The sequence below is a fragment of the Polyodon spathula genome, chromosome 25 (genome assembly GCF_017654505.1).
Source record: "Polyodon spathula isolate WHYD16114869_AA chromosome 25, ASM1765450v1, whole genome shotgun sequence".
Taxonomy (NCBI): Eukaryota; Metazoa; Chordata; class Actinopteri; order Acipenseriformes; family Polyodontidae; genus Polyodon; species Polyodon spathula.
Window position 1 is genome coordinate 19,772,522 of NC_054558.1, and position 11,011 is coordinate 19,783,532.

The window sequence follows — 11,011 nt, forward strand, 5'->3', positions numbered from 1 at the left end:
TGGATGCATGTTCATCTGATGAATGCCTTGCGCGTGAGACTTCTTCTCAGCTCTGTAAGCGCTCTGTTAAGTCTTATGTAACCACAGAATAACAAAGCCGATATTTATTTGCACAGAGTTCTTTGACTGTTTATTTGCAATGCTCACAGTTAGAGCAGGGATGTAATGAGATGCAGTGAGCAGGACCCGAGCCAGTCACAACGTGCACCGCTGTTCAGGGAGTCCTCAAGAGGGGAGGACAGAGAAAGCCCTGAGATTTACAGAATCTGAATTTATGTCACAGAATTCAAATATATAGATAGAACGCTGTTTCAACAACGGCCAGTAAAAACACTTCACAAACATATGTCCCCACTCCAGTGCAATATTGTAAACGCTGTACCCAGCTACCCATCTACTGTTTCTGTTTTTGCATGTGCAGGTCAATGCATTCTGAAACAGCACTGCTGAACAGATCCCAAACAGCCTATAGTTCATCTTGAGCACAGGGTATGACTCGCTCAGCTCTAATAAATGATACATGGCCTATTCCAGTAATTACTGCAGTATTTCTGTGAGCTATGTAGGAACTTTTGGCTGCAACACATCAATCATTGCATTGGCTCAGCCCCTGTACACAATACCTCTCACTGCTATTGCAGTGGAAAACAGATGCAGTGTCAGTGTAACCAGACCAACTAGCTTTGTAAGACACAGAGCACTTATAGGGGAACTGTTCTGTACCACAATATCAAAAATTGACATCAGAGTTGCAAATTTGTTTTGTATCCCCGAGATGCCTTTAATGAAACTTGCAAACATTTTGTGGGTTAAATGGAACGGTAAACATTTGCCGGTAAATTGTTGTTTCATTCTAAGCTCTTTTTAGCTTCAGCTGAATATTTTGCTATATTTTGCTATAATTCCAGACACTGCTTCTTACTCAAGAGTTTAACAAAGAGACAGTTCGGGAAGAGAATCGAATTCTCTCTCTCTCTCTTTCATTCGCCACACACGAGTGAGCACAGCAATCTCAACTATATTTCAGCTTTTCAAATATTCCTTGACTATTTCAAAACCACAGGCATCTGAAGAAGTCTAAGACACATCAAAACTCCACTCAAAGGGTATGACTGCTAGTGTAGTTTGGGAACCAGAGCTGGGTTCTATAAATATCCAGCAGTTTGCTTTGGCGGACAGTGCCAAGGGTTGAAAGCGGTTCTTATAAAAGCGAGGATTAAGCGCTCACCACGCCTGTGACTTTCTCCGGGGCAGGCTCTGCCGCAGCCACTTGGAGTGTGGGGTCAGGTGGTAGATCAGCTGCCTGCATATCTTATCCGAAGACTTCAAGGGGTCCAATTCCTGCAATAAAGCCCAAGAGATAAAGGAATTAGAAATCAACGCTGAGTTCTTATGAAACAGGATTATCCCTGGATGAAAGGATATCTTATCACCACATAACAATCCTCTTGTGCTATGGAATGGGACACCACCATGCTTACATTATCCTTACACCACTAATGCCTTTCCATGCAGCACTGCTGCAGACAACACAATGCAACCCTGTTGTAGAAAGCTGTGGGTGCTAGCCATTCCTAAAAAAACAATGTGTGTTTCATTTTGTGCTTCTTGATCGGTTTGTTATGGAAGCAGAATGCCTTGCAATCCCCTGCATCAGTGCTGCCTCTAATTCGTTATGAATTCTGGCACAGATGCAGAACATCCCAGCTCCAGGTTAGTGACCCCAGCCTGCCCTGTATTCTGTGCTTCACAGATCATTAGTCTGCGATAACGAGAAAGGGCTGACTGTACGAGGGGTGTTGAAGGAGTCAGAAGCCTGTAGGCAAACACACACAGTATAGAGGACAATTCCAGACCTCAATAGACAATACAATACAATACAAATGTATTTTTATACAGTGCCCTTCACACCATAGCACCCCAGAGAGCACTGTACATATGTACAATACACTCCAGCTACAAACAATTCTATAAAAGCACATTAATAAAAGCATGCTTTCAATTTAAGCTTGAAAGAACACAATGTGTCAACTGGAAATAGAGTTCCACAAACAAGGAGCACAACAGTAAGCTCTCTCTTAGTAAGCTCTCTCTATTATCACACCGGACCGTCATTGGCATTGACCCCCAAAATCCAATACTACAACCTGGGCCAGCCACCTTTTCATTTATATATATTTTATCACGTCACACAAATGCCTGGTGCCCTTATTAAAGCATATGCCTTATGAGAAAATTAACTTTCAGGAAACACTTATTATGAATAAATAACCCTGTAACTGAGACACACCTCACTCAATTGCATCCCGCAACTTCATTCCTGCAATATCTTCATATTTTTTCCGTGGTCTTGCTTAAGACATCAAAGTAATTAACTCGAGGGGAACCGCTCAAGTTATTCCCCTCGCAGCAAACCAGAAAAAATAGGATTTAATATCATCCAGCAGTGGATTTGTTTCCTCAGACCTTCGCTTTCTCAGTGAACACTGTCGCCCAGAGCCATTTCCACTGCAAAATACAATTTAGTCTTTCTCTATCCATCACGCGCTTAAATTAGATATTGAGTTACGAAGAACAAATGAAATCCGATTACCAACAGCACAGCAAAACAAAAGAGAGGACAACTCAACTACATCTATTTGCAAATCTTTTGCAAGTCTTTCTATCTTTCTTAATTGCAGTGTCTTACAAATTCAGAGGACAGTGTTGTAAAGGGGAGGCCACCTCAGTGCTTCCAGTGGAGATACACTTACTGCATGTAAAATAAACAGAGTGGAAATTCTAAAAAAGAAAAAAAAAGCTTCATTAAAAATATTTATTTAAGCGCTGTTAGTAATGTAATATTTGTGCATATAAGAAAATCCAGCATTTGTTTTAATAAACAAGTCTGAAAGCAATAAGACTAAAGTTAATAAAGGCTTAGCTTGCTTTAGACATTTCAAATATCTTGACAGCTGTTAATTTGCTAAATTGCCCTATTTACTTTCTTGCAGCAACTTTTAAAATGAAAAAAAAAAAGTCTGCAATGCCTTTATCGCCTCAGCAGCTTGATCATGACAGGAGAGGACGGCTGACATTACATTTGCGTTAGTCTCCCACTCACAGGCTTCCAAACACAACCGTCTACCCGCAACTGAGCTTCCATTCGTCATGAGGAAACTAATGAGATAAACAAGGCTTGGATCCCAGACTGCGAGGCCCCGAGCAAAAGAGACGCGATCAGCAAGCACTGCCGAGAGACGTCTGCTGACAGTGTGTAAGATTGCTACTCACATAACAGCACTCTATTGCTTTATGAGTACAGCTAATACTGCTTTGTCGTTGCAGTGCAGTCTGCAGAGCGAGATATTTCCTAAAAGCTAAGCGTTCAAAAATTAGGGTCTGGTTGAGGTTTAATAAAGGGTCAGCTTTGGTCACCTCTGCTTTAATATTTTCTTGCTAAGTTGTACAACAGAGATGGCACACAGTGTAAACAGATGCCCACTGAACACTCACCCAAGCATTTGGGCACTAGAGAGACAGAAAGAGCCCCCTAGCTGAGTGTACAAGGTCAGCAATGCAGAGACTCAGCTTGGACCAAGATTTATGATGGTAAAGTAGGTCATATATTATTTTTGCAGTAGGCGTAATATGAGTGGAAGTCAGTGTAACTGAGCCATAACTGGATTTCTGAGATGAGTTAGGCTTAAGCGTCATCAGCTGCATTTTTGACTAGCTGCCATCTGTCGATTATACCTTCCCTTGCTGGTGAAGGCTTAAACAGGGACTTACTTTACATACAGTTAGTAGAAAGGTTAATGGAGGCTACTGGTCTTTCATCGCTGGATCGCTGGGTTTAAATCAGTCAACTTTACTGGTTTAACAGCAAGACCGTTTGAAACAAAGTACCCCCTCAACTAGAGAGCTGTGAAGTTCATTTATGTTCTGTCATGAGTTAAAAATAAGTAAGCCGCCATCGAGAGTTTAGAACACTGGTGTGTATCAGCATTCTGGAAATGAACAGGTGTCTTTGCATAGATAGAAGCAGTGTGCCAGCGATCAGCAGTCTATCATGTGAGGGTTGGCATGGCAGAGATCCCATCTGCTTCTGTCTTGAAAAATATCGACACAGGAAAGAACTAGAAATACACAATTTTGTTAATAGGAGAGGTGGGTGCCATTTAGTCGACATTACTGGCTATTGAACATTTTCAAACAAATGTAGCCAATGAAGGTGCAATATAGACTCCCCTCCTAATGGATCTCTTCCTTGAGAATGATGAGTCAATAATACTGACATCGTGATAAAGCGTGTACTTACCTCTCGTTTAAAGCTGAATGGTAAGACGTCCGTCTTTGAACCAGGTCTAGCCTTTGCCTTTCTATTCAATTCAATTCAATGGGCTGACAACAAGTTCATTACACAACGTCTTCGATTTAAATTTAACCAAATGCTCTAAACACCCTGACGTCCAGAAGCAATTCATGTGAAAGCACATGTCTGCGTCTGAGGCAACGACAAACAGAAACCAAAAACCTCCTTCACAACAGCTGACCAGCGATGAGGCAACTCATGTGTAAACAAAAAAAACAACATAAGAGCAAGTTCAGCAGAAGAGTTTTTATTCCAGCAGCCTTCGGTTTTCAGATTCCTTTTAGAGAGAATGACTTGTCTGCAGGTGATGAGCCACGAGGGAAATTAAACATGACATGCTCAACAAAATAGGCCATGCTGTTTTTTAAAACTTAAAAGGATTTATAAATTTGAAAACGGATACTGGTAGTTGCCTCCTGCGGTCTTGTTGTTGTACTTTGATTCCAATCATTCCAGTCCAGGGTGATTTTCCTTGATTAATGATTTGAGTAGCCCAGAGCCTTGTACCAACCAGGTCTTTGTTTCTTTAAATGAACCCTGAAGATCAATTGAATAAGCATGGGACGTGGCTAGAACAAGGCATTGGATTGGAAAGGAGTGTAAGAGACTTGCCTTGCTTCCATCTGCCACCAGGCCCTGAATGAAAATGAAAGGTTTTGTTGCCTATATAGCTATACTTTATAGTGGATATGGTGCACCTGTCATTTGCATTTAATTTTGGTATAGAATTGACAACCATCAGCTGGGCTCAACTCAATCTGAACTAGATCTGTGGCCACAGTCAGACTGTTTCCATGAGAGGGTTTTTTTTTGTAATCGTGTCATGTCCCTTTCATTGGTACAGTAAGTTCTCTCAGCCCACATTAAAACAGGCGGCGTCCCAGTTCAAAATATGTTAACATTGCTCTGTGGTCAATGGAAACTAGAGGTAGAGGCAAATGGATACTTGGAAGCCTGGGGCATGGGACCAGATTCTCAATGCATTTTACTGCAGTGTGTCATTAGAGCAAATAAGAAACAGCTTAAGACTCCTTAATTATTTATATTTTGCTTTGCTTGCTTTGCTGGGTGTTTTTTTTCCTTTCTGAAAAAAACCCAATTGTGCTCCAATTGATGATTTGGAGTAAAAATCTTTGAGCATCTAACCCAGGGTCTACTGTCACTTACTTAGAAAAAAGGGCAGTGACTCACCTTCTTGGGGCACTGTAAGTCACGAGCCAGGCTAAGCAGCAGCTCGTGAGAGATGGGATCAACCAGATTAAGAAATGCTGCGTTCTTGTAGAGAATATCATTTAGGGAAGTGCCTTCCAAACCCAAATCCTGTAATAGAGAATAATGATATTAATAATTAATATAAAAAAAAATAAATACCACTTGTGGATGACACAGAATATAGAGTCACAATGCAATGCATACCATCACAATATACAGCACTGGTCACTATGTTATTATATGATGGTCCAGTTCCTTGCATGGTAACACAGCCCTTTGTATACAGCAGTTAACCCTTTAGGAGCTCATGACTATACTGTGTGTGCGAGTGGGTGTTATTTGAGCAAGTTGTTAGAGTTCACTCCAGGATACTGTTACAGTATGCTGGGTTAAATAAGATTTTTTTTTTTTAATCATAAACGAGTCTATTATCTTTTGTTACAACAAGACTTTAATGAGATATGGTGGAACATCTGTTCATTTATTCATCATTAAATAACCTCTTGGCCATGTGTTAGAAACGCAGTGCGGTTAAATCTGTCATTGTATGGCAATTACAGAACTTTCACATTGTGTAACACAGCATAATGATTCACTGGGGCATAGAACCTTATTCACCTTAATTGAAAGCCCAAAGCATGGGCATTTAAATTAAAGCCCATAGCTGGAAACACTGCCCATCCTAAGTGTAACAAATGTTCTTCACAAGTAAAAAGAATAATAATAATACAGCATTAGGGATCCGTGTTGCTTCTGGCCCCATACTGTAACAGTTTACTGTCAGCCCTCATTATCGTAAATGGACATTCCATGTTAGAGATCTCTGCATTTAAGGTTCTAATGCCAACAAGGCTAATGTAATCTCACTTGTTCTAAAAGTTCTGCCCTGGAGGCTCCAGCCCTGTATTGCTGTATTGGGTAAGGTCAGGCTTATGCCATACAGTAAGCAGAATTAAAAAAATGTTCAATATAGTGACAAGCCATGCTTCCACCAGGATGCAATATTGTAGCCTAATCACGCCAGTGGGTTTTTCTAGTGGGGGTAGAGGTCACTTCAGGGAAATATGAAGTGTGATGAGCACAACTAATCCAGATTCAGGGAAATATGGAGTGTGATGAGCACAACTAATCCAGATTCAGGGAAATATGGAGTGTGATGAGCACAACTAATCCAGATTCAGTGACGAGGCAGCATTCCGGAACCTCCTCAGGACTCTAGGAAAAGGATTCTCCCTGGTCTCTTCAGGAAATGTGCACGTTAAATGTTAAGTTTGTGTTAGATATGACTTTTAAATGGGACTTTATTTGCAGAGACCATTTATTGATCAGCCATGTGTGGAAAGTCTTTCATTGATCTCTTGTATGCCTCTGAATAAACCATTTAAAAGGCTCTGTTTAAAACAGATTAGGGTTTGTATTGCTAATCAAGGGGAGTCAATAATGTGATACTGGCTGTAAGTGTACATGTTTGTTTTGACTACATGTGCTTGTGGCTTGGCTACAGAAACTTGCTTGGTATTAATAGGACGCTATTTGGATTTGTCAGGCGGTGTTGTTCATATCAACATGATTCAGTCTGAAGTATGGAATTTTCCCACAGGATCAATACAACAGCATTGCTGCATACCCGTGTTTCAAGAACGATGCAACAGAACTTTTTTCCAAACATTCCAGATGCGGATTAGGTTAGCCAAGTGGCAGCTTTACTATTATTTTTTAAGACAGCGAACTGTAACCCTTGAATGTGTTTTTGCCAGCGTGGAAACAGAACCTCATGTGGCTACATAAGGCAGCAGATAGATCAGTCACAGACAAGACAGGCACCAGACTCGGATAATTTTAGCACAGTGCTTGGCGTGATGGCAAAGGTCAGGCTTTTATGTTTAAATTTAACAATTACAGGAGTAAAAATAGCACAGTCCAAGGGCAAGTTTTCATCATTAGAGACTGCGCTGGACAGAACAGGGTAATTTTGTAACAAACAATGTTGCGATCCATTCATTTGCATGGTGAAATCGTGATAAATTCATCTGAAGAGACCAAACCAGTTTAGCTGTAGGCTTAGCACTTACTATCTATTCAGGTATGTGGTTGTTTTTTTTTTCCTTTAAGCCCTAAAGGTAATTAACTCTCCAATTGCTTTATTGGACAAAATTGGACAAGACATGATTAACAGCAGACTGAATAAATGCAGCTCTGTCAAAGTAACGAGGGGGTAATTATAGGATACATGGCTCACAATATTGTTTACCTGAGCCTTCTGACACTGGCTCAGTAACGAACCTCTGAAAATAGCAACACGTCATTCGGGGCTGATTAATAAGCTCGAGAAAATAATTTGTCGACGTTCGCCATTAAAACCATCAAACCCATTTTAAGTGAAAAAGTAGACTTGCTTCTCCCCTATTCAGCAATTTTTTGTGCAGTTTTCAGTACCTCTAACCAATTTTGTCGCTTTATAACCTCCCTTTATTGCAATGCCTTAATTTCTTTCAATTGTGGAGAAAATGAGCAGCTCTGCTGAGGTTTACTACATCAGCAATGCAGAGAATAAGACATCTGGGCAATTACCACTGCCTTTTCAATCTGCCTGGCAATGACTGGGCAACTGCAACAACAAGTCTAGACAATAAACGTATCGTCCTCTTCCTCTTCCTCTTCTCTTTCTGCTTCAGCTCGCAAGGAGAGAGAGAGAGAGAGAGAGAGAGGGAGATTAGAGGCTGGCACAGTGCCAGCCTAGCTTGTTATTTTAGTGCACAGAAGAAGTCACGCTGGGTCTCGGGTCGCAAATGACAGCAATGCTGTTTGGGTTTTAATAAGGTGTCCCTGAGTAGAACGTGTGTTTCATTTCAGGTAGGGCAGCTTTTTTAATGAATTAATTAATTTCTCTGTTCACAAGCTGGCAGAAACCAATCATTAAAAAACACTGCCACTCTAAAAGCCTATAAAAAAAAACAGTTATAGGGTAGTTTTCAGTGTGCATATGAGGGGAGCAAAAGTGTGGATTCTAGAATTGTATCACGATAGATTTGGAAGATCACACAATAACTGAATTACACAGCATGTCAGTATGTGTAAAAAAAGAATAATTTTCAGTTTGAAGGGGTTTTTTTTCCACTATGCTTTTCTGTATTCTAATGAGCGGCTCGCTGTGCCACTGCTATAACACATTAAGGATGAAATCTCCTGGATAGCGGCATGGACCTGACAATGAAAGCCATGCTTCGATAAGTGCATTAAGCACAGTATAGAGCAGATGTGTCCGCTCTGTGGTTAAAACAAGTTATTCAACATGGGAATGAATGATGCTGTGCACTGCACAATCACCAAACTGCTTTCGCAATTAATACAGCTAACCAAAAACCTCTGTATTTTTGGTGTTGCATTAGCTTTGTGTGCAATAATAATAATAATAATAATAATAATAATAATAATAATAATAATAATAATAATAATAATAATAATAATAATCCTTAAAAATATCAATTTTTTTTTTTTTTTTTTTTTACTGGTAACTTTTTATAAATGTGTCAGTTTTTGAATGCATTTAAAGACATTTAATGAAAAATAATTGTTTAGGTACTGTATTATTTATGAGATTTTACAGATTTTTTTAACAGTGTGCAGGTTGAAATATACTAATGGCTGGTTTCACAGACCCTGATTAGCACTAATCTTGGACCTTACCTATAATAACATTACCTACCATTTCACAATGCCAACATGTAATGTGTCTATTGTCCAGCAGGTGGCTTGAGAATTTGGTCTATCATGCTGTATGCTGACGCCAAGTAATAACGCCTGTGCAGCATTCATAAAGTCTTTAAAAAGCAGTTGGCATCAAATCCCAACACTATGCAGGGTAAATTCTTCTCTGCAAATCACTTAAGCATTCATCTGTATATGTTATATAGTTTTGGCCATCTGCTGTAATCTTGTCAGATAGTAAGTATCAGAATGTATATATGTTCCAGGAATATTGTCTTTGGAAACAACAAACAGATAAAATACAACATGCATTCCGAAAAAAAAAAAATTTTGGCATTTTAAACTTCATCACTGTAAAAGGAATCAGACATAGGATTGCGTGTGGTCTACTGAGCAACTTTATTCTTGTTAAGCAAACGTGAAAAAAAAAATACAATACACTTAACAAGAACACTTTCAACCACATACGTGGCCTACGTGCCTTACAAAACGTGAAGCAGAGTAGCCAAAAGCACGCTATTTACCAAACCTACAGCCTTCCATAAAATATACTGTAAAAATCTGTTTTGCCGATCTTTATTATGTGTCAGCTGAGCAACAGTCTTTATTGTCAATGGTTATTTATTTATACAGCAGTGCGTTTTTCAATGTTGTATCAAGTTGACAAGCAAGTCTATTGTGACCAGGTCAATATGTTAAGAAAATATAATAAATACATACACGACACAGTGAGGTTCATATGAAAAATAACCTTTTTTTATATTACTGTCATAAAAATAGTGGTTAATAATAATAATAATAATAATAATAATAATAATAATAATAATAATAATAGTAGTAGTAGTAGTCAATGGTTTTTCAATTACTGCAACAGCTTAAAAACATAAGAAGCTTCCACACATTGAGTTTCTGGGCTGGTCTTTACCTTTCTTAGTAATTTGATAACGTCGACTGCCTGCTCCACTTTACATTCCCGTATAAGCGCCTGGATATCCCGGATCCATCCCACCCTTCGCGTGTAGGGAGCTGGGTTGTTTTTCTTGAGCATTCCCGGCAGCTTGTCGGACTTCAGGATCAGGGATGTAAAAAGGAATTCTCCGCCGCCGCTCGCCCCAGCATCCCTGGGGCTCTGCTGTCGTTTTTTCTTGGAAAATTCCGTTTCGTCTTGCAGACTGCTTTGTCTGCTCAACCTAGAACCCATTCTTTAAGAACTATGATTGTTTAAAAATAAAAAATAAAAAAAAAAAAAAAAACAAAAAAAACAATAAAGGAAAAAAAAACAAACAATTAACCCTCTTTTCAAAGAAGGCAAGAAATTAATTTAACTTATTTTGCAAGCAACATTCAAGAAAATGTATAATAATAATAATAATAATAAATAATAATAATAATAATAATAATAATAATAATAGACAGCAGTTCTTTTAAAAATCGTTCTTTTAAAATAAACGAGAAAAGAAGAGGGGTTGTAAAAGTCGGGAGCGGCGCGACCTCTTGTCAGTCTTCGACAGCGAGACAGTGTCTGTAGCTGTCTGCGAACATGCTTGGGTTTGTTTATATCATCTTATTCTCCTTGGAAGGTGTGTGACGGGGGTGCGCGTTTAAAAGGCAGCTGGTTGGTCAGTTGATGGTTTTAGGCTGAGTTTGTGTCCGATATCCCACAGCCCACCCAATCACTCCGCTCTGTCTGCGTGTGTGTTTATAACAGAATACCCCCGCCCTGTTCTGCTCAAGTAG

General features: G+C 39.4%; 1 protein-coding gene across 1 annotated transcript in view; it reads right to left on the minus strand.

Moving 5' to 3' along the window:
- Positions 1 to 10,534, minus strand: part of lrrc75ba (leucine rich repeat containing 75Ba) — a 28,713-nt gene extending 18,179 nt beyond the window's left edge. The window contains exons 1-3 of the mRNA XM_041227809.1: positions 10,200 to 10,534; positions 5,546 to 5,674; positions 1,229 to 1,341 (exon numbers count right to left, since the gene is read on the minus strand). Of these exons, the coding sequence (XP_041083743.1) occupies positions 1,229 to 1,341; positions 5,546 to 5,674; positions 10,200 to 10,475 (518 nt within the window). The 5' untranslated portion in view covers positions 10,476 to 10,534. The remainder of the gene's footprint in view (positions 1 to 1,228; positions 1,342 to 5,545; positions 5,675 to 10,199) is intronic.
- Positions 10,535 to 11,011: the final 477 nt, after the last annotated feature.